The 23,759-nt window shown below is 37.7% G+C and overlaps 1 protein-coding gene and 1 long non-coding RNA gene across 5 annotated transcripts in view; one reads left to right on the top strand and one right to left on the bottom strand.

Moving 5' to 3' along the window:
- The window catches only part of ephb2b (eph receptor B2b), a 123,607-nt gene extending 111,095 nt beyond the window's left edge, over window positions 1-12,512 (bottom strand). For 2 of the 4 annotated variants that reach the window (XM_042405995.1, XM_042405997.1), the window contains exon 1: window positions 12,268-12,512. In XM_042405995.1, the coding sequence (XP_042261929.1) occupies window positions 12,268-12,319 (52 nt within the window). In that variant the 5' untranslated portion in view covers window positions 12,320-12,512. The remainder of the gene's footprint in view (window positions 1-12,267) is intronic. The other 2 variants (XM_042405996.1, XM_042405998.1) reach the window with 1 other exon arrangement.
- Window positions 12,513-12,641: 129 nt separating this feature from the next.
- Window positions 12,642-21,943, top strand: LOC121893871. Its single transcript, XR_006095442.1, has 2 exons — window positions 12,642-12,942; window positions 20,091-21,943. It is a non-coding gene; the product is annotated as an uncharacterized LOC121893871 (long non-coding RNA).
- Window positions 21,944-23,759: the final 1,816 nt, after the last annotated feature.

The following is a 23,759-nucleotide window of genomic DNA, read 5'->3' as shown; positions in this document are numbered from 1 at the left end:
ACAAGAGGGGGACGAGATGTTATTGCATTAAAAGTAGCTCTTGCAAGTGTGAGCGTGGCAGATGCTGCTGATTGCTCCCCACACAAGATCCACTTTCAAAAAAGTGATTATGTAAATTCAGGCAAGCTTTCTCTGCCCAAACGGGGCATTTATCATCGGCTTTGCTGAATATGAAACAACTTCGAGGAAGTGTCAATTGATGGGGCTCCATAAACACAATCATAGAGGTTTAATCTTTGCTGAGTCCAGGTTATTGATTTTGGAGCTGTAAGCTGAGGTAGAGTGAGGACAGTGGTATGAGGTCAGAGAAAAAAATAAAAACGCTAACTCCTGCCTTTTCTCAATCTAAAGTATGCTTCTGTTTGAAATAATATACATTATCACAGTAAAACCACAGTAAGCTTCACTGTTTGTTACACCTGCCACCCCCACCCCCCCGGAAATCTGAAATGTATTGCTCTAATTCTGTTAATCATATGTGTAACTTAAAGTAGAGACATATCACCTCCAATTATTTCATATGAATGATTTGTCACCCTCAATTAATTCTATCAAGCAAGTGTGACAATCTAAGGGCCTGGGTACGCTAGGGAAGACGAGATATTGTTTAAATACGAGGATAAGGGCGCAGATTTTCAGACTGTCTCTCCTGGAAGGCATTCCTGGTGTAGCACTTGGTTGTACACATGAACAGTGACAGCTATAGTTGTGTAAAAGAATGAGAGAAAGAGAGCTTGGGAGAGCGATTCCAACCGTGGCTCTTTTTGCACCTCTGCACAGCTGGCCAATCATGACACGAAGTGGGTGTGAATGTCGGATTGACGGTTTTCCAAAAGTTATAGAAAACTGTCGGAAAGATGAGGGTGAGGGGGATGGGGGGCAGTAAACTCTCTTTTCAGTGATTTACCAATACACTGATCAGACATCTTTTTCACTGTAGTGGCTTGATTAATTGAATTAGTCCTTAATGTCTTAAACTAAAATTTAAATCAACATATTTTTAGTTATTAATTTGTCTTAATTTTAATTAGTCAAACTCTAATTTCATTATAGTGTGAGCATCATCATAAGCGTGTTAGGTGCTGTGTATGTATGCTTTGATGTTTTAATGAACTGCCAAATGGACCGTTCCATTCTTTCCTATCTATTTCATCTATTTTTAAAACAGGAAACAGAGTCTGCCCGCTGGTTCATCCCCATAACTTAAACAAACATCAGAATTACAGATAACATGCCCCTTTCTCAGTACACTGCTCGGGTCAGGATGCAATGCTAAGTGTCAAAGGGTATATAATATAGTATGCAGTGTATGACACACATGAATAAAATCCCATTAAGAACACACGCCTCCCATTGGTGAAGAATATAATTGTAGTGTCAGAAGATCTCTACCCCAAAGTTGAAATGAAAATTACACCCTTGCTGTCGACAATTAGCCAACATGGCCTAGCAGTCCTTGGTAATTGGACTGATTATGCACTAACAAGTGTGTTTACCCTTCTGTTGTTATGACCCTTGCCTTTGAGATTCCTAACCTCTAAACTCTTAACCTCTTAACATTCTTGCACTTTCTGGCTTTTAGAAAGAGAGCATTTTATTAGACTTATCATTACAATTGACTATAGTCGAAACTTTAAGTTTTCTGTTACAGTATGCACCCATCTGTGTTAGATTTATTCACTTATTTTACTGAGGTATATCAAGTTGCTGGGTCTCCTGTTGTATGGTTTACAAGGTTCTGCAACTGATTGAAAGTGATTTCCAAATTAATCTATGAAAACACAGGATGAGCTCCAGCTTTCTAAAACCAGACAAGTCACAGCCAAAGGCCAAATCAGTTAATTGCCTTGTGTTAATTCCCTATTCTCTAAGCTAATGCAATTACTTGTGAATAGAAACCAACTATCGCAGTTTAGGACACTTAAAGTCATTCTCTCTCTCTCTATGTTCCCTCCCTCTTCCTTTGAAATGTCACACCCTGTTTAATCTATTGAATTTATTCATAAAGCATATTAAATGGGAGAATAAAGTGTACCTTTCAGTTTCAGTTATCATGCCTGAGATAGTTCCAACATCTTTGTTTCACCCCCGAAAAATGAAATTTTTATTTCATAGTAGTGCAAGTTGAGGTCATAAAATATGAAAGTAAGACAGGGACTTTAAAAAGTAATTTCTTTGATGATGATGTTGATGATGAAGTACCGCCAAGCATATAAAAGCCAAAGGGCTTATGGTAAACTGGTATGTACATAAGCATAAGAGGATAATCCGAGGAGGGAAGCCTGATCTACCTCTGTTATGGCTGCTGGACCTGGCTGGGTCACCAACACAAGACAACACTCATCAGTTATAGAAGAGTAGAGCCTGCTTGCGCAGTACACTAATCAGATAAAGCACGTCTGCTTACTGGCAGCACCTCAGCTGGGGTGTTCTCTCTGTCCGAGTGAGACCGATAGACCTGTTAGTGTCTGACAGCGGGAGACTAGGCTTTTTGTCTGATGTGTCTGCATGTTGGCTGGACTCGAGATACAGCGAGCCAGCCAGAGCCAGAGGGGAAAAGGGGAAAGACAACGAATGTTTGTGTGTGTTAGTGGGTCTTTGTAGCGAGAGATGATGCATATTGAGCTGAACATATAACTAACGGCAAAAACAGAAAATGATCAGTGCTGGTGCAGACTAAGAAGCTAGTTTCCACTGAGAAAGGAAGGGGGGGTGGGGAGGAGGGGAGGGGGGTTTCTGCTGTTGATATGAGCCATGGTGGACAGACGGCGTGGGCCAGAGAGAAAGAATGGAAGAGGGGGAGACAGAGACGGACAAAAAACAAAAGGCAGATGTCACGTGGGTCCAGAGTCGCTGATAGATGTGATGTGCTGCACGGCGCACAGGCAGTGGTTCAGGTAGAAAAGGCTACCCTTTGTGATGCAGATGACAACGCAATCAGCCCCGCTTTGTCTCGGCCGATGGGCTCTGCTCCCGGGGACATTGAGAGCCAGACACTAATCCGGTGGGTTTGTGTTCTCCGGGCGCGCTCATAAAGGCAGTGTCACAGTACCTGGGGTGTGTGTGGATGGGGGGTCTCTGAAACGAGGTCTGACCTCTCTCAGGGTACACTCTCCCTCCGCCTCCTCCTTCTGTCTCTCTTTCTCCTCGCGTCCCAGCTCAGTAGCTGTGTTTGCTGGGTTGAATATTATAACCGCCATATTGTTAATGCATATGGCTCAATGTTCACATGAAGGATTCGACAGGAACGGCAGGTCACGTTGAGCAGTTCCTCTCAACTCTTTGAGAAAACTATTGTTTTCAGACTTACGAACACCAATGCCGCTGCCTGAATAAGGACATATACACTGACACAAGGGACCGGCAATATATCGAATATATATATCCATGTATCTGCTTCTACATGGTATATGGTAAATGACTATATATAAAAGCACCGGTAGATCCGCTTTGATTCATTTCATTATAACAATACTTTATTTAACTTTATTATAACAGTGCTTTATTTAATGTTATTGAAACAGTACTTTACAGTGGTAGTTTACAGTAATTTAGAGGATTTTTAAAAAGCCTAAAAGTACTGCAATATTATTTATAGTCCACATCGCTCAGCCCTAAGTGACACAGACATAAAATACACTGATTTCACATAATGATTGAGACTTGTGTCAAATTAGGTAAACTGCACAAAGAATTCAGACTGCAAATTAGACCTAGATGTTGCAGGGCCATTTTGATTGCTTACACATTTCCTGTTATGAATAATGTCTGGAAATACATTTTACTGTCCCTGAATGATTTCCATTCCCAATGGATTAGGATGAATCAGGCTCTCCCTAATAAATATGACTTACCAAGAGACTGCACATTGCCAATTAACATGTGCTAATTAAGACAGCAGGATATAAGAACATCCTTGATCTAGATTCCTGTGTGAAATATCAGTGAGGTTACATGGAGGTAAAGCAAGTTTCCTCTGTAACTATTTATTTATTTGAGTTAGTCTACTAATCAGCGAGAAACATATGCAAACTTTATTCCACAGGGGGTGAAGCAGGCTCACTGGTCATGAACTCTGATTTAATTGCAATGTTAAACACCCGGAATTAATAGCATCTGTCTGCAAACTCGGGTAATGTGCATTGTTGTAGCCATTAAAAGAAATGGTTTAATTTTGTCTTTGAGCATATATTGTGGTATTCAAATTAAATTTAATATGAATTTGTATATATTTTGTATTTTATATTTCTTGAGACTCCATGACCTGCGCACAGAAGCTACAGAAGCTTTCTGTAATAAAATTGTTTGGATTAAGAGCACTATATTATGCACTATAACAGTATTATAAAAAACCTAAATCATACTCCATCAATTTTTGAGCGCTTGGTTTCCAAACAACATACTGAAACAATTACAGCCCTCTGATCGAAAACCACACCTATCTTTAAAGCACTGCAAGAAAAACAAATCCCAAGACCCATTCACCTGATCACACCATGCATCTTTTCACCATTCATAGCACACAGTACGTCTTGTGTTAGAAAAACCTAATTACAAATAGAAATTCTATACCTAGCATATTTTGAGATTGATAATACTACTTTCTCAACAGAGATTGGTTGTGTAGGACAGGGCTTCATTCAAAACTTCTTCAATGTGCAAATGCTACATTTGGATCACTGATCCTGCAAAAAGAAAAAAAAGATAGCAGAAACACTTCCTTCGCCAAGTGAAACATGTATGCACTTGTGACAGATTTCCTCAGTGTTGTAAACCCATAACAATATCTTTTGCAAGTATTAATTACATCCATTGCTTTGTGCTTTGTGCTAAATGTTCACTATGACAATGCGAACATGCTGATGTGTAGCAGGTACACTGTTTACCACGTTAACCATCTTAGTATTGGAGAAATTTCAATTCATGCTGCCCAGAGGATGATGTTGGACCACATTTCATGGCAATCCATTCCAATATCCGTCCAATAGTTGTCAAAAAAATTTACTAAAAGCCAAAAATGTCGACCTGCAAGGGGTGTATAGGAAAACTCAGGGGATCAGCAAAGTCAACAGGATTCATCCTCTGGGGACCATGAATATATGTACAAAATTTCATGGCAATCCATCCATTATAGTTGCTGAGATATTTCATTCAGGACCAAAGTGATGGACACGTACACTGTATAGACGAGCAAAATATTTCATATCAAATTAATTAGTGTTAATTTAAGAGGAAGTGTGCTTTCAATCAAAACTATGCAACCGTATAACTAATTAGGGTTAGGTGATAAGAATCAGCAATCAAGACATCAGGAATTGCAATGGCTGAACCCATTGCTGACACCACCTTTTTTTCACCTTTGCTGAGGAAGCCACATTTTAAAAGTCTTTAAAATGCACCCATAGGGAATGTATCACATTTTCTTTTAAATGAACCCACAGTTTTCAGTTGCTGGCACAGTAATGTAACATATTGAAAGATTCGAAACACCTGTTGACTGAAAATATTTTCACTTTCTGATAGCATCAAGACGCAGCCATATCTCACCAGCTGGTCTCTGCAAACTAAACAGGCACTGATTACAGAACAAAGAGACTGAAAATTTAACACCTGTTCTTTTTTAAGGAAATAAAAATACCATAAGCAAGCAAAGGTCACTGTAAACACAGCAGGACGACAATAAAATAAACGATTTTTGTGATACAGGACGTAAAAACACAAGGTTTATTGCTGAGTACTTCAAGCACACTGTACAATATATTCTTTTGCAGAAATAGTAAGTATAAAGCCACTAAGCACAGTCTGTGATGTTGTGCAGCGAGATACAGTTTAAATTTGGCTTAGCTTCCGTAGTCATTCAGTACATTATATTGTGTTTTTAAGTGTATAATGTAGTACTACCCAGTGTGGTAGTTAAATTCAGAACTCTGGTAAGCTGATCCCTACTCACTCCCCCTTTACTTTACTCTGTAGTGCACTCATGGAAAAGAACAGAAGTAAACTTGACACAAATATGATATGCAGTCTGAGCATAATAGATCTGTGGCAGTTGTACAGCAGAAAGAAACAGAACTAAAGTCATGTGGTGTATATTATAATGATGTGTAGGTTTTTCAGTGTGTGCTGGGATACTGTAAAAACATCCCACATCAGCATGTTGTATGAGCCTACGTGTATTGCATGAAATAGCCGTGTTCTTCTAAACACACTTACAGTACCACTCATAGATTTGCATAAAATTGGTGCATTTTAAAAATTCAACATGTCGCTTTAATTTTGGTGCGCATGCCGTTGTTTGCACCTTGCACTGTTTTAGTACTCTGCAATTGTGTCCAGAATAAAGAACATCAAGCTCTAAAATTCCCAATAGCCTGCTTATTGATTTCCTACTTTTGCATGTCGAAAGCTTTTCCACGTCCAAATAAAACAAGTGCCATCCTGAACACACACCAGCACTGCTTTAATACTGTTTTGAATCTAATATTGAATTTCTTAAACTTCAATACTTTCCACAAGCTAAAATGCCATTTTAACATCACCTCTAGAGGGCAAATATGTGTGGATTGGAACAGTTAACAGTAGGTTAGAGTGAAGGGTTGGCTCTTGACAGCAAACCGCAGTCGGAGTCAAACAGCTGAAAGCATGGAAACAGCATCAAACAGTCCATCATGTCTTGAACTGAATCCTTAGTTAAATTGGTTGAACAAGCTGGAGCCAGGAGCAAAATACGCAACTATTCTGCTGGTACAGAAACCTACAGCATCCAAATCCTCTGTGTGAAGCTTTTGACAAAGCAGTCTAAAGGGAAACATCTGCTTGGATTGGGCGATATGTCAAAGTTTTCCTGCCGGCCACCATCAGCCCAACAACCAGCGATTTCCGAAATATTCGCGCCAGTGGGTGTGCAGCACACGTGGGTGGGGTGCTGAGCAAAACTCGGGAGATCCAGCAGCCAGATATTTCTCCATTCTCTGTTTAGGAGTGGCTGAGATTGCCATAAAAATGAGAGTAGCCGGTCCAACTTTACGGTCAGTCAACCTTAAGAAAGCTTGGCCAAGGTTAGGCTAACCTATTGCTGCTAACTTCGGAGCTAACCACCTTCACTTTAATCAGCAGGTGGCAAGCAGACACAGGAACTTGGCTTGGGTCTTGAGGAGTTGTAGCATTTTATTCACTGACAAATAGCCTAAACTGTACACACATTGCACTGCTACGTCCAAAGTTACTTCTGCTCTGGTCACCAGCCTCACCGTCACACACGCGCACTCTCTCTCTCTCTCTCTCTCGACTGCACACTCACTCCACACATAACCTATGCTCTGAGCTATCCCTTAATGCAGCCATGCTACTTGTATAACACTGTAGTAAATGAATTAAAATTGCGCAAAATATCACTCAAAAAAAACCAACTGGAAACGGACTCAGCCAATCGCAAATTGCCCATATATTCGTCCAATCACCCAAACCCAACATCTGCCTTTATTTTTTCCTGCTTAACTGTAAGATAATAAACTTTGATTGTGTATTACAGTACATTCAGACTTCTAGTAATGTGACCAAGGTCTAGGTCTAGTACATACAGTGGCCATTATAAAGCAAAGCAGCTCAGTCAGTAACCTTATGCAATGCAGAGAGCACAACATTTTCTTAAGCAAAGCTGTGATACTCCTGCCTTAATCTCACCCTAAAGGTAGCCATAGATGTCTCTGAAATGTGACACCCCCCCTCAAGTGAAACAACTGGTACCAGCACTAATTGAAATTTTGCATGCAAAGTGACAATGCCTGGGCCCTCAGCAGCATGGATTAGGGCTTGAATAGAGACAGATTCTTTGTGAAAGCCTACTGTGGCGGTTGGCGTGCAAGCCAGCTCCCTGCATCTGCTCATTGGGTGGACTGAGAAAACACTGGATTGTATACGGTCGCTCATTTTACCTTTATCTAATCCCATTTCAGAGTCCGCCTCCGTCTTTCTTTTGTTACTCTTCCACAAAACATAATGCTTCCATGTTACACTCACACGTCTATTCCTTACAAAACAATTCCGGTCAAAAACAACTACTGGATTTACATATGAAAGAAATCTTTACCAAGCTTGGCAGGATTTTCAAAACATTAACAATCATACTGTGCCTTGAACTGCCGGCGTGCCTTACATTGTGTGAGAAAACAGCGCTGAGAGGGTTACGCGAAATACAAATATATGTAATTTAGAAAATTAAATCAAAACAGAAAAAAAAAATGTAATAGTCAGCTTGGCAAGTGTTTGCAAACTTCGCTTTCAACTGAGTGGGCACCGACGCGCAACAGAGCGCTGAAGTAATGCAGTACATACTGAAATGCAATCAAATCTACAAGACAGTTTTTTAAAAACTTCATGCTGTGATCTCATTCTACCCCACTTCACCATCGTCTACTGTGGTTTCGGTTCCCATTATGTTTCCTTCGAAGAAAAGGAGAAAGAAAAATGGCATATCAAAGTGATCTATCATCCTGCTGACCCCAACAACAACTTGCATACAAGTGTGGAGGAGGCTGTTATTGCATCGTAGCAGCACCAATCCTACCAGAAAACGTTTGCAGTGTTTGCAAACTACAAACTGTAATACCACAACAGAGAGGGAGGGGCAGGGGGGAGGCGGGGGGATCGGAAAGCCAAAGCCAAATGATCTGCCTAGTAAATTTTATCCCCCTGAACAATACAGGCTACTACAATTTTATGGCCAGCGGGGCTGAATCTGAGAATTTCCACTCAACAGAATTAGAGGAGCACTGTTGTTAGCATGGCTGTCAGCTCAGCTCTGATGACAATGAATGGGTAAACTAATGAAGGGATAAATCCACAGTGTGTTTTCATAGACATGTTTGACATAGCTAGGCTAATTTCCTTGACAGTTCTACCTCCATTAATTTTCGAAAGGAGCCCGTCTGTTCCTCTTAACTAAACCAATGAGAAATGTCATCAACGGCAGCTTACGTTAACAATAAACAACAATTTAGAGCTGTTTCACGTTCCACAGAATAAATTAATTGCATCTGAAAAATGGCTGAATGTCACTGATGAAGGAACGCCATTTATAGTTGTTCCACATGGCAATACTGAGTAGAGAGAAGGGACATAATGTACTATAGTAGTCTGAAAAGAGATAAGATGTTGAGGAAAAAGGTCACAGGTTAAATTCAAACATTGTCGTTTAAACGCAAATTTACAGTATTTTGGACTTGGTGTGCAGTGTTGACGCTATTCGAAAAATGGATACGTGGGACACAGCTGGGATTCTCTTAAGTTTGGCCTCTGTTCTAATCCTCTAATCCTCTTCAGTACGGCCCACGCCTGATTCATTGATTATTTGTAGTACAAATAGCCCTTTCATATGTTTGCGCTCCAGGAATCAGGTATGGTAGGAAGGAGGAAGTAGGTAGGAATGTGGGAGTTGTGACTGCATATAAGAAATGCTTTTAATTAGCAAACCTTTCCCCCAATACACAGTCGCATCAGCGATCAACCAGCTAATTAATAGTCAAGCAATCTTTCTGTACAATAATGCAATCGGATTGTATAATATTATTTAGTACACATTTAGTAAGTAACGTTCAACAGTAAAAATAATAAAAGTATGTGACAATGTCAGTCTCTACTAATAAAAAAATAACAAAGGAAGAAATGTAGCGTCCCAGCACTAAACATGTCAAAACGATCCACTGGAGGGTTCTTTTCTGTTGCATGCTGGGATATTGGAGAGTTGTTTTTTTTTTTTTTTTTGGATTAGAGCTGCAGTGACCTCTTTTTCAACCCTTTATTTCATACGTAAGCCATCCTTGGAACTTCATTGGACAATCAGCTAGGGTGATTCACAGGGTAAAATGGAGGGGGGCTGTACTGGCTTGGCGACGGGACTAGCTGGTTTCCGAATCATGAAGCATCCTACAGTGAAGCACCACAGGCCAAAAGATACTGCAACACGCATACCCACTTTATAGTGTAACCCTAAATATCTACAGCACCTTTCTTCATCGAGCAGTGCGTCTACTTCAACACACCGAAATAACTATTTGAGGAACTGTACCGACTGCTGTTTCAGGCACTGTATCCTCTCATCTTACAGTTACGCTTCGAAGTAGGTTCTGACAAATAGTACACAATAACTATCGCCATGTTTCCTTTTTAGAGAGAAAGAGGAAACAAGGAGAATTGTGAATCTATTGTTATTTTTGGCATTTTTCACATCCTGTATTTCCCTTGCTCTTGGGCAGAACAGCAAGGACAAAATCATAATACAAATAACCATTGGGCTATAACCCATAACCATCTATCAGCCAGTCATAATTTCAGTATTTAAAAGACAACACTACATCTTAAATATTATATATAAGGGATCACAATGAATAGATAGCGATTATGAGATTCTAGTGCATGTTTTTTACCGAATATATTTTACGTAAATCCAGTAAATTTGCAGTATTAATATTCAATTTAATATCCGCAAACATAAGATGTTGGACATTAAAGTATAATGTATGGAGTTTTAAACACGATTGGTTTTATTGCGAAATGTCCAAGAATATGATAAAAAAAAAAAAAAAATCAAACAATATATTCTAATATTTTCAAATAAAAATGATTGAATTAAATCTATCGTTTACATCGTTCCCTGTATTTGTATGTTGTGGGTTTAGCGCTAATCCTAGGTTTTAAATATAATTTCAAATATAAATATAAATATAATTTTTACAAGGTGGTGCTTTAGTGATGTCTAGTGATCAAATTCTAAATAAAATTTTAAAAGTATGACTCAAATTTTTATAGCTAAGACATGAATGTTAAAGCTGCCGATGTGTAATTTAAAGTAGGCCTTCCAGATTGCTCTTTGGGGTCTTGGATATGTAACTACATAGGAAACCATAAACAAGAACAGTAAGTACTGGTCTGCATAAATACGCATGAGATTTGTCAAAGTCTGTGCCAGTCCTACATGGGACCTAACAGCTCCATCAACTTTTGCTGGACAAACATGGGATGTTATTACACATGTTTAGATGTTTACTTCAGATACAGTAAACAAGCATCTAAATATTTTTCTCTTGTTTTTCCTTTTTGTTGTCGTTTTATCCCATGGCTACGTTTGGTTAAGCTTCTAACATATTTTCTGTGCTACATCTGTAATTATGAGGTTTAGTTTAACTGACCAGAGGAAGAAGACATGTTGTTGTTTTCTGACAGCATTCTCAAAATAGCCTGTATGAATGAATGGGTTGACACTTTCCATTCCTCATTGTGGCAAGTGTCCCCTGCTCTGTCACAGGGCAAATTGAGTTCAGCCTCATAAAAAAAAATAATAAAAAGAATCCCAGGCAAATTACAATTTAAAGTACAGACTATCAAAAACTATCAAAATTTTAGATGGCAATGAAAAAAACAGGTTTCATAATCCCCAAATATTTTTGGAAGATTAAAGGTCAAATGTCACAACAATGTAGACACTATGAGAGAGATCCTATAGATTAGAATAGTGCAATAAGTGTAATCAGACTAGCATACAGTTACTTCTGAGCATCCAGACACACTACTATAAAAACACATATTATATACAGATATTATATACAGAGTATTTTCACCATTCAACCTGTTTCATTGTCCGTTGAGCCACGTTGCCTGCTGCCCATCACCGCAAGCTTTGCGTCCTGATGGCCGCATAACGGCCACACAACTACAATGTATGTGTATGTATGTTCAATGTATGGCTATATTTGCATATTTAGTAACAATAAAAGGTTAAAGGGGACAGTCCCCGTTTGTCTTTCACGGTTTTTATTACCAACTGTTTGACAACTGAGACTAAACCGGTGACACACCTCCACGGACACACAGGATGCGACCAAATACCTGACTGAGATTTAACGTTTCTAAAAAAGGCGTAGCTCGCTGTTTCAACGTGAAAGAAAACCTCCCGCTATTTTATACCGTTATTAACGTTTTTTTTAACGCTCAACAGCATCCGTGTACCTGCGGGGATGCTGCGGGAGCATGTTTCCGTGGTCCCACCATCATCCCCCTGTCTGTTGTTTTTAACTGACTCTATATTTAAGCAGCGTAAACGCTACGGTAAAACACATGAACACGTATTATTAGAGCTGAAAAGTGATTTATGTCCATTAGCCATTTAATTTGACAGAGCAAACGTGACGGTTATATTCACGCGCTTTGTCTGAAACTCAAAGCCGGCAAGAGGATGCGGGTTTAACCGTTGGGATGAAAACATTAGCTTACCTTCAACAGCTATTACGGCCGGTATGGTCCATAATATCCATAGAATATCCATTATTGGTCACTTAAAAGGCCCAGACATTCAAATAAAATGCGCCCCGAAAGCCATTGACAGCGAAGGCAGCGAGGGGACAGACGGTCCTTCTCCTCCAATAGAGCGATCTCACATAGCAGAGAAAACGAACTCAAATCTGAACCAAGTTTGGGCGAGACCAAAAAGCCACAGACAGAGGGGAGCGCCGTGCAACAGAGAAACACAGGTAAGCATTTCAGCGGTACGGTAATCAAGTCAGTCCCTCATAGAAGAGAAACAGACACTTTATGTGTGTTAATAGATATGAAAGGTTTAAATTATTTGCATAATCGATGAAGCGGCTCGTCGTGGGGATCTGTCATCCCCTTCAAAACAACTTCAATTTATCCCGCTGTCAATCATCGGGAGAAGGACAGTCCGCACTGCCTTACCTAGCGATAATTAAGTGTTTTGGGACCATGTGGGGCATTTATAAAAGATGGAGCAACTTATTCTCACTGCCATACCGCCCGAAATGGAAATACTGGTTATGCTTTTATCAGACGAGGCATAAACGTTTTCTGTGGGGTAAACTGTGAGGCTCCTTTGGGCCATTAGAGGACTTCTGGCGCAGTAACAGGTGACGAACACGGGGAACAACTTAAGTAAGTTCAACATTTTCTTTTACTTTTTTTTCTTCCAATAGCTATTCATAGTTTACTTGGTATCCTCCTCACAATTTTCCGTTAACATTGCCACCAGGCTGTGGGTTTTCTCCTGAGAAAACTGACGCATAAATGTAAAAAAAAAAATGACAGTGTGTAAATATTCATATTTTTATTACAACTATATACTCTTATAAAATACTGGTACTGTTAGTTTTATGTATCTTTTTCATTTTTTAACCAATTACATTTATAAAGTTAGAAGTTATTGAGTAATTAATATATCTATCCAATGAATTAATATTTATATGATCTACAATTTTATCCTTTAGCATGCTACATATGAATTAAGCCGTAATTTATCAATTTTGTAACATGCCAAAAAAAAGTTAATTGCGTCACTCATACAAGAAGGTGTCACTGCAAATATTTAGGTTACTGTTACAGAATGGAAACTGCTTCAAAACTGGCTAAGATATATGTAAAATGTAAATTATAATAAAACCTTTTTCCTTTCCTGTCAGTTGTTTGTATTCAAACAGATGCAAATGCGCAAAAACAATAAAAACATAAAACAGCGTGTGTAAAAATACGATTAGATAAGTATTTGATTGCTTTTACAGCTTTTTTACAACTATTGGGACTTTTTCCAAAAGTTTTCAAAAGTTTCACAACAATAGCTTGAACTAAGTGTCTTCTCCTCACAAACTAAAGAATATCAGACTGTAGTCTGCTTTTCTCTCAGCTAGACTGCAGGCTATTAAGATAAGCTATGGGAAATGGTCATAGTCAGGGCACTCTGTTCCTGCTGTAAAAGAATGCAGTCTGATACTAGAGTGAAGTCTGAGAAATATGAATAAGAATGAAATAATAGTCTGCAGTGTAGTTGAGATTGTATATACACACTTTAAAACAGCCAGTGAGTGAGGAATTGTTTGTTCAACTCAATGACTTGGTAAGATTTAAAATGTACATATATATGTCTACATGTTTTTTCTTATGTGGTCCACTAAAGGTTTATATCTAAATGGGGTTGTCATTTCATAACATGAAAATGAATTAAAATCCAACAGTAAAGGGGTAATCAATAATTACTGGCTGCACTGATTCTTCCTTGCATAGTAAACAATGCTGACATTTACATATGTACGACTGTTACATGGCGAATTTATTATTTATTTAATCAGTCAAGCAGGAGGTGTTTTAGAAAGGTATATATTTTTGTAGCTCAACTCAGACCAGCTAATGATCCTTCATGCATCACATGGAAGGCATCATGTGACTGAACAGGCCTAGTTGTCAATTAGGTAGCCCTCAACAGCAGTTATTTTCCAATCACGGAGCCAAAGAACGTCAAAGTGAAATGTAACTTCCTCCCGAATGCAAAACTTTCCTTCCTTTGCATAAATCATCATAAAACCGTAATCAGTTGATGTGATGTTGGCTCAAAGTACGTTAGAACTTCAAAACATGTCACAATTAATCTTCTGGGATTATTAAAATGTATAGCAGTGTTTGCATTAATTTGATTTAAGTTGGCATGATGGACTCTGGCATAAGCATTACTGGCAATCATTTTTCAACCATCAATAAAAATGCCCTACGTAGAATAAATATGCATATTAATAATCATAACACATTTAACTTTTATTAGTTTTCCGCTGTTTTAATGGGATTACTCTTTTTGCCAGCAGATCCAAGTTGTCAGTGATGGTTGGCATAAAATGACATCGCAATTTATTGTTCATCCTGCAAGCCATATATTAGAAATATCCTAAGAGTAGTATAAAACTGTTTTCCTGCTCCAGAAGCTGGTCGTAAAATTCCAGTATCTTTACATACAGAGCCATGATGGGCAGAAAATAAAACACAGTCTGGATTTTATATGACATGATGACAGATATGGAGACAGATGCCATAGGGACACATGGAAGCAGCAGCAGAAAATTACAGGTATTCCAAAAAAAAAAAATTACAGATTTGTTCAAAGACAAAGTGATGACATACAGGGAAGGATACCCAGAGAGAAAGCATGAAAAAAATTCCAACATACACAAACTTGTCAAATTGGTTTTTATATTAGGAAAAAAGATGGACATCGAGGGACAGATTAAAAAAAAAAAAAAAAAAATCTGGCTTGCAGCTGTGCTCATCTGGATTTATAGTATACAAGAAACGAGTAAACATGCCAGGGAGACATGCCTCATGGATATGAAGTATGAAGTCACTAAAACTGGCCGAGAAACAAGAATTTAGAATCAATTATTTGTCATCAAACATGCCTTTCCTATTATGTGCCGTGCCGCTGTAACTATGCAGCAGGACTCAATGGGTTAAATGAGACAGGCTGATTTATGTGCCTCCACTGAGTTTGACTGTATTGATTCCGGGTCACTTGACCGGCTGACTTCAGATCATGTTCAGGTGACTACAACACAGATGGAACAAAATGGCAAGGCACTGAGAAAGCAGCTTTCCCTTTGCCTATAATGACTTCCATACAAGCTCAATATTGACTCGAGCCAGAAGAGGAGTGAAAGATGTTGAAGAAATTATATAAATACTCCTCTAATATTGCCCGCAGAGATATTTCTGCCACGCTACGTTAAAAAGGCAGCATAGTAATAAAATATGTGTAATGCAAAGCAGAAGAAGTCTGAATTTGGCATAAATCCTCTCATATTCCTCTGTGACTCTGTGATCCAACAAAAGCAAAACATACAGTACTGTACTGTATAAGACAGCAGAATCAAACTGTTCAAACTTACAGTAACGTTGACCACGGCAGACAAAACATACCCGTATAATACGTGCAACAAATTACTTGTTAAATTACCTCCTCATACTGCACAAGGTGCACCGAGGAGAAACTGGAGAAATTTAGCTCAGAAATGCTTGAAAAATGGCAGCATGCAGATCACTTGTATAATCACTGAATGTCTGATGTTAGGGCATTATTTGCATGCTGTGAAGAAAAGGTACAATGCAGCAGTAATATCGTTGTTTACTACTTGTACTACTTGTTTGTTTGAAATGTTTAAGCTTCTTTAAAACTGCCATAACATAATTTTTACTTTTTTTTGTTTTACAAATGAATAAAGAATAATGATGACATGGCAGGATATATTGGTATTGTAGTAAAATAGATACATTTATTAGCCAAACATGTTTTCTATAAGAATTACAGTATCAATTCAAAACACAATTACCGTAATTAATTTTTTCTAATGATTTATGTTGTTATTCACATTTTAACGTCATTGTATATTCATTACATTTTATTTAGATACAATTAGACACACAATAATTAGATATAATTAGATTAGGATTTTTGCAGTAACTGAATGCAAGAAGTGACATTTGAATTATTTTTGTATAAAAATAAAAATAAAATCGTCGTCCAATATATGATTTCAAAACATTTCACATAGACCAACGAGATTGCAATTTTAAATTCCAAGTGATATTCCCAACACCCTCTGCCTGACAAGGAGGTTAATATTGTTATGAAATTAATAAATAAAAATAAAATAAATTAAGTTGTAAATATATAATCGACACAGCTTCTAGTTTTGTTTATATTTTATATTACAGCTGTAGAAGTTGAAGGACAATTCCTTTATTATTTTAATAATGTTTAAATTATCGCGATCAAAGAAGTTTAATTTATCAGAAATAATTAAGTCAATATTAAATCCATATGAATAAGTATATATGTTAGCATTTGATATATCAATATGAATATCGATACGGACGGAAATGAATGTATGCTGAACAGAACTGTACACAATATACGGTAATTTATAATTTGATGCTTTCCTTTTATTTTGTCGTGCACATAGTTGAAGGAAGTGTTCACTCGTAAAGTTTAGGAGGTGTACCACTTGCAGAACCATTGAAGAAATACTCTATTTGAAGGTTTTGGTTAGTATGAGAGGAGGATAAATGTGGCACATTTCCTTTCCAAAGCTGTGTAATGTCTCATTGCATCAACACTGCCACCCAGAGTTCAAAAGCTGAACATTCCTAGTTTTCTTTATCAGCTTTATTGTTGAAGATGCTGGAAATTTACCAGAAAGCTGTGATTATTCAGATCAATACTGTGCTTGAGTTGAGCTCAAGGTTAACTGAAAGTGCATCATTTGATAGTAATTGCAGAGCAGTATTAGTTTTCATATCTTGCAAATTGAAAACCTATTTTCTATTCACAGAAATTATATTTTAAAATTAAATAGAATAGCTGAGTGCTCTTAAACGAAGGACACGATTTTTTTCTTTTTTTTCACATAAACTCAAAAAATACTCTTTAAATGAATAATTGAACTTGATTTTGAATAACCTCGGGAATAAAAGATAGAAGATATATTAGTCATTCTTATTGGGAGTTAAGTGTTTATTAAAGAGCTGATTTGGCCTTGTGGCAGCCTTAATCTTAATTTTACATGAAGAAAACAAAAAATAACTGATGGGTGCAGAGTTTTTTAATCACATAACTTTTACTGGTGTAGTGTTGTTTTTTTAACTCACATTTAAATTAACATAAATGATCTATCTGTGTTATCATATCAAGTCTACTGATAATTATTCAGCGTAATGAATTTCAAATTTGATTTTTTTTTTTTTTTATTCGACCCCAGCCCATCACTGAACCCTATTATTTTAAGTTAAACACGTGCTATTGTGTGCCAAGGCAGATGAGGTGAAGTTTCTGAGGGTGACAATGAGTTCCTGCAGTTCATAAATTATTCTTATCCTTTGGAATATTTAGCTTGAACTTAAGCCCATTCAGAACGGCCGCTCTAGGCTGGAATCGATTTCACCTTGAGCCTTAGAAGGCTTACGGTGAAGTATTGCACCCAGTCGACATCAGCAGCTGGATAAAGAGCGAGGAAATAAAGTGGCCTGCTCTCCATAAAAGTTGGTGTGTGATCCCTGACCTTGTGCTGAGAAAGTGCTACGGACTCCTCTAATCTAGAGAGACCTTTTGCATGTGGATTAACCTCAGCTGAGGCCACGTTTTTACAGGCAGGCAGAGTAGAGTCGGCTGGATTGAACTCCAGAGAGCAACCAAACCTAACTTGGATAAGCCTGTTTTTTAAATGTTTTGTTTATTTATTTGCCTCATTGGAGAACTTGGTCATTATCTACATTCTACTTTGCTAAATTAAATGGGAAGTTCCACAGAGGACACAAACACATTCTCAGTTGTTTTGAAAAAGAAATATTTATTCAATGGAGCTGAAAAAAGATGGGTTCACTGCTTATCTTTCATGAATACACTACCTCCCACACTCCACTCACCCACCCACCACCTTCCCAGCGTATTGGTTTACCCCTGCCAAAAATTTAATTCAATCCTGCTAAGTTGCTCCGGCTTTAATTAAATAGACCAAAAGCCTTGGCAGGATTTAATTTACTTTCTTGTTAAGTGAACTTTACAGACACAGTAGAACTTTCACCAGTATACTGCTGGGACCTGAAAAGGGATGCAAGCACTGAAGTTGTGTTTTCCCTGACAAATGAGTTGAGGTGAAGATTGAACTCAGTGTCTTCTATGCTTTACGGCGGGCCACCGGCTTTCATGATAGTTAAAAAGAAATGTGCTTGAATGGTATATGCCTGTCGGAGGGCAGACAACACTTTTTTATCATCATAATAAATCTCAGCACCATTGCCATAAAACGGTGGCCAAGTAAAGAGTGATTCAGCCGACAGTCATGACGAAATGAATGCCTTGATAAAATGGCAGTCATCAATCATGGCTTTGGTTTTGGATGCTAACATCCCCTCTAAGCTCTCTACTAATTGATATGAACCGTTCACATAAATCAGATGCTGTGTGTTGATGCTGTGTGCTGTTGTCACTGTGGTCTGCCTTTCCGAACCAAAGATAAATGTTTCCCATAACACTACTGAGCCACAGGCTACAAGTCATTCTTCTATAGAGTGAATAGTTTGTCGATGTAATTTTGAAATTGACTAGAATATGTGTTTTAAAATATTGTATTGTATTGTGTGCATTGTATTTCTGTATTGGGTTCATTTATATCTTCACTGCTTAAAACCTATATGCGTTGCATTTGGAACTGTTCAGAAATAGCTGGTTCAAGCGTTCAAACACTATTTGAAATGATCAGCAGCAGCCTCAACTAAAACTCTAGAGGGAGTTTTTAGATTCGTGCAGATCTAAGCTGCTGGATAAACTGCCTTCTCTTATGGGACAAAATGCAAAGTATTTAATTGGACCCAAGAAAAATACTAGTGTAATGAGAGCATTTTCATGAATGTATGCATATAAATCTTCTCGCTCTTATGCAATATATATTATGAGTGGACTTCCTTGTACACAATAGCATTCATCCTGTGGTATAATGTTTGTTATATTTGTTATATTTATTTTTATTGTTATGTAACCCTTTATTTTTTATGACTTTTTTTCATTTCAGCTGTGTTGTGTTGAGCATTGTGATGAAAATTGGTTCCCTGCTGAAATACATTATAAATAAAAGCTGTGAGTCAATTCAACAATAAGTAAATCAACAAAAAATTAATATAGAAAAACAATTTTGATAATTGAATAATCATTTGAGCTTTTTTTTGTTTTTGTTTTTGTTTTTTTAGCAAAAATTGCAAAACTTTGGTGCTTCCAGCCTCTCGAATGTGAATCATTTCTGGTTTTCTTTGTCTTCTATAATAGTAAACATAATACTTTTGTTGTTTTGTCTTTTGGTCACGCAACACCAGACATCTGAAGATGTCAGCATGTCCTCTTGGAACTTGTAATTTTGCTATTTGCTGACATTTTTTCGACCAGACGATTAACAGAGAAAAAAATCGGCAAATCAATCAATAACAGCCATCAGTCACAGCCCTACAAATTGTCTTATGAGATATTCCGTGTGAATGGCATAGTTAAGAAGTAAAGAAATATGTTCTGTGCATCATCTAATACATAAAAATCTAAATTTGCCCCCATAAATAAAATTCACGCTAAATATACGGAATTACGCATTTAATTTTGAATGTTGTAAATAAATCACTTGACACCAAAGCTGAACTCCAGCATGTTTTAACTCTTTCTCTACTCAAAGACAACAAGAATACCGTATATTGCTCCTGCTTATCTTTTTTCTTCTCTTTCCATCTAGACGATCGGCCATCATCGAGCAACAGATGGAGGTGCACAACAGGATATTACCACTAAGAGGATTCCTCTTTCCTTGCCTGTCACTCTGGACTTTTTTTGAGGGGACAGACTCTTTCATCGTGACCCAGCTCGACTGGCTTACTGGAACTGGTGTAGAGTTGTTGGTTAAGCCCTCTGAAACCCGCCACTACTCATGTTGACCTGCTTGGCAAACAGAAATCCCCGATCAAGTCTGCTGTGAATAACATTAAAATAAGTAACCAGGTGGGATTAGAAAGTCCTCATAGAGTCTTGAGTCTCTGAACTCTGACCTTCCACTCAGAACTGAGAAGTATGTGCCAGCTCTCAGTGAGTGAATGGCCTGGTGTCAAGTTTACTCAGCAGTACTATAGTAATACCCTTAGAGGAGGCGGCATGCTGTTAGGATTTCATTTGTAGGGATTATGGTAAAGTGATTTTTTTTAACGCAAACAACATATTACAGTCAGAGTTAAAGATAATTTTGTTACTTACAAAGATTTGAGTGAATTAAGTAAAAATCTATTTATTTTTATATTTTCTATCGTATCTGGAGGTGAGCGGTGTCTCCCAGTAATGGATATGGACACCATCTTCGATATTTTCCAGCCACCACAGTCTTGATAACATCATGACAACTGAGTGATGAAACAGCTGTGTAGACATGAAATCTAATGATTATGAAAAAGGATTTATTGAAAGCATTTTGGTGGTATGTAGTGCTTCGGTAGTTGCAGGGTTCTTAAAAAATAATGTAAGATTTGATGAGGTTGTAACAAGTACAAGTAAGTAATAGTCTGTGATTGTGTTGAGTTGCACTTTGTTGCATTTAGGTCACTTTATTTGAACTTTTTCTGTATGCTGGAGGTTAGTTGTGGTATTTTTGATGTGTCAAACATCTTGATAATGTACTTTAAATAGATGCAGGTGCTTCAGTCATACAGGATTCGCTTTTTATCAGAGTACAGAAGGAGTGCCCAGTCTTTGGGAATACGAGACTGCATGGAAAGCAAAAAAGATTCAGGGCGGCAACTTGATTCCTTCTATAAACTTTACTGTGCCAATGCATTTCAAAGAACTGCCTCTTTCCTCGGGGTGCATAAAGCATATTGACCCTAGTAGTATGACTATCACTATGCACTACCCTCGCAGGTGAAAGTGATTGAGGTTGCCTGGCCACAGTTTACATTAGGGTTGTGAGTTTGGTTCATTCATGTTTTGTATGAGGAAGGAGACTCTGAAAGGCTTTGGCACAACATAATACACTTTTATTGAAGGGCTCAAATTGCAATCCTTGATGTTTTTTTACTTTCCAGGCGGTCTTTAAAGTGGTGTTGCATAATGCACCTGTTTTATAAATCGATTGCAGTCGTGATGGTAGTCTTTTGAGCTTTCTCATGATTGTTTTTTTTTTTTACATCGGCATGGTTGTGGGGAATATATTTTTATGTTTTTTCTAAATTGTATTGCTATTAAATGGCACCTTGTTTTACAGTCATGTATATTTTATGAGAGGATATCCAATATACCGTATGGTTTTGCTTGCATTACTGGTTTTGAGTTCTTGTGCTCACATTACAAATTAAAAGAAATATTCAGAGTAGTGTGGTAATTCAGACTATCACAGGAGTTTTTACAGTCATTTCCTATTTAATTTTATATTTGAATTTTATAAGTGAAAGTTTTGCCTCTCTGAATCCATTAGTATATTACTTGTGTGTATTAACATCAATATTTTTCAAGCCATGTTGTGTAAGTGATTTTATATGACGACTGGACTGTAAAGGTAACACATGCACCATTCAAGAAAGATCTAATAAAAATCCTGCAGTCATTTAATGACTTCATGGGATCTAGATGTAGATGCTTTCACTGTTGGAAAGCATAAAAATGGTTAATTTAACTTGGTTGCTGCTCTGAGGGATATTACCTCTTTATTGTATTTCCTTTGTATTTAACCTCAACCCTGAGAGGAAAGAGGGAGAGAAATTGGGGATCTCCAGGGGGATCCAATTATATTTTCTTCCGTGTTCATTGCAATATAATGACTTTGTAACAGGATCTCTTTCTTACTGCAATTCATTGTTTTCTTTTTCTTTTCTTTTTTTATCTCTGTAGACTTAGGGAAAGAAGTGAGTTTATTTTTCTCTGGGATCCTTTATCTGATACTTTATTTGACAAACTCACCATTTTAATTTAATGAAAAATATAACAGGCCAAGAGGTATTTAAAAACATATTGTCTATTAAGATAAGGCATTATGCGACTTTAAACAGACATGGAAATTCAGAGGTGAACATTTCTCCTACAAATCACAGATCATATTGAGTTCAGCCATGAAGTGTCATGCAATCAGCCATGAAGTTTCGGCATGAACAGACGTGGTAGCTTTCCAAGTTCCAATAGCTTGTGGCTAGAATTTTTCTTTGCAGACTAGCACAAATTTGTCATCACCGACTAGAATTTTTCTGTAGGCTGAAGGATCCCAGATGACATTCAGCTGAGATGATTTAACAACCGAGGAGTGACTGTTGTTAATGCGGTTATAAATGATTTCAAATAGGGTGAGAAGATAAACTTAAGATAAGAGTTAAACATTTGTTGGACTCAAAACATGTTAATGCAAGAATTTGACCATTTGTTTGATTTAATAAGCAATTATACAGATGTGCTGTGGCTGAACATCCTGTTAGTTTGATCAAAAGTAACAGAGTGTTTGCGTGTGCGTATATGTATGCTGGGGTCGGGACGTTGTCCTGTGTGTCTTTGTCCATGCATACACATGTATGTGTCAGCATGCAAGCAAGAGTCCAAGTGCCTCTTCATGTAAACGTCTGTGTGTGGAGGGGAAACAGAGGGAGCTAAAACTGTAGAGGAGAGTGAGGAAATAGAGCAGAAGAATAAGGGTCTGACATAAAGAAATCCTGGATAATTCTGCCTTAAGATGTGTGAGGGTTGCAAAGAGCAGAGCGGAGCATCCAGAGGTCGTTCCCATGGCAACCTTTGCCCAGGGAAATCGCTGACCCTCCCGCCCCGTAGTACAAGCGGAGCACAGATTGTAGGTCACATATGGCACCAGCGATCCAATCAGGCCTAATCTGGCTTGACTTGTGGGTCATAACTTATACTGAAAAGCTGGTTTACACTCTAGCTTATCTCATCAGTAGGCTCAACTGTATGATAATGGTCATGTTTATGGAAACTTAACGAACTGACCCATTAAATGTATATGTCAACAAATGTATGTTTCCTATATCAATGAGGAGCAAATAAAGCTAAGGAGTGTATGACACCCTGCTAAGCATAAAGCCGCTTTCATAAAGATGTATAGGTTGAAATGAAATCACTCCTTCATTCCTTCCTTCCTTCCTTCCTTCCTTCCTTCCTTCCTCCAAGCTGCTACACTATGGATTGCCGCCAAACCGTATTTTGTTGTGTATTAATACAATGACAATAAAGTATCTATCTATCTGTTTATCTTCCTTCCTTCCTTCCTCAAATTACAAACATTATTCACCCCTTTTATTCTAATTCTGTAATTTAGATGGTTTATCTTTTTCAACATAATTGGTAAATCTCTTTGAAAAAGTATATTACTATATTAAATATATATAATTTTACTGTTTGTGTGAATTGCAGCTTCTTGTGACCC

This window comes from Thunnus maccoyii, chromosome 3, assembly GCF_910596095.1.
Source record: "Thunnus maccoyii chromosome 3, fThuMac1.1, whole genome shotgun sequence".
NCBI classification, from domain to species: Eukaryota; Metazoa; Chordata; class Actinopteri; order Scombriformes; family Scombridae; genus Thunnus; species Thunnus maccoyii.
Note: the sequence above shows the minus strand (reverse complement) of the source record. Positions and strands in the feature narration are given on the sequence as shown.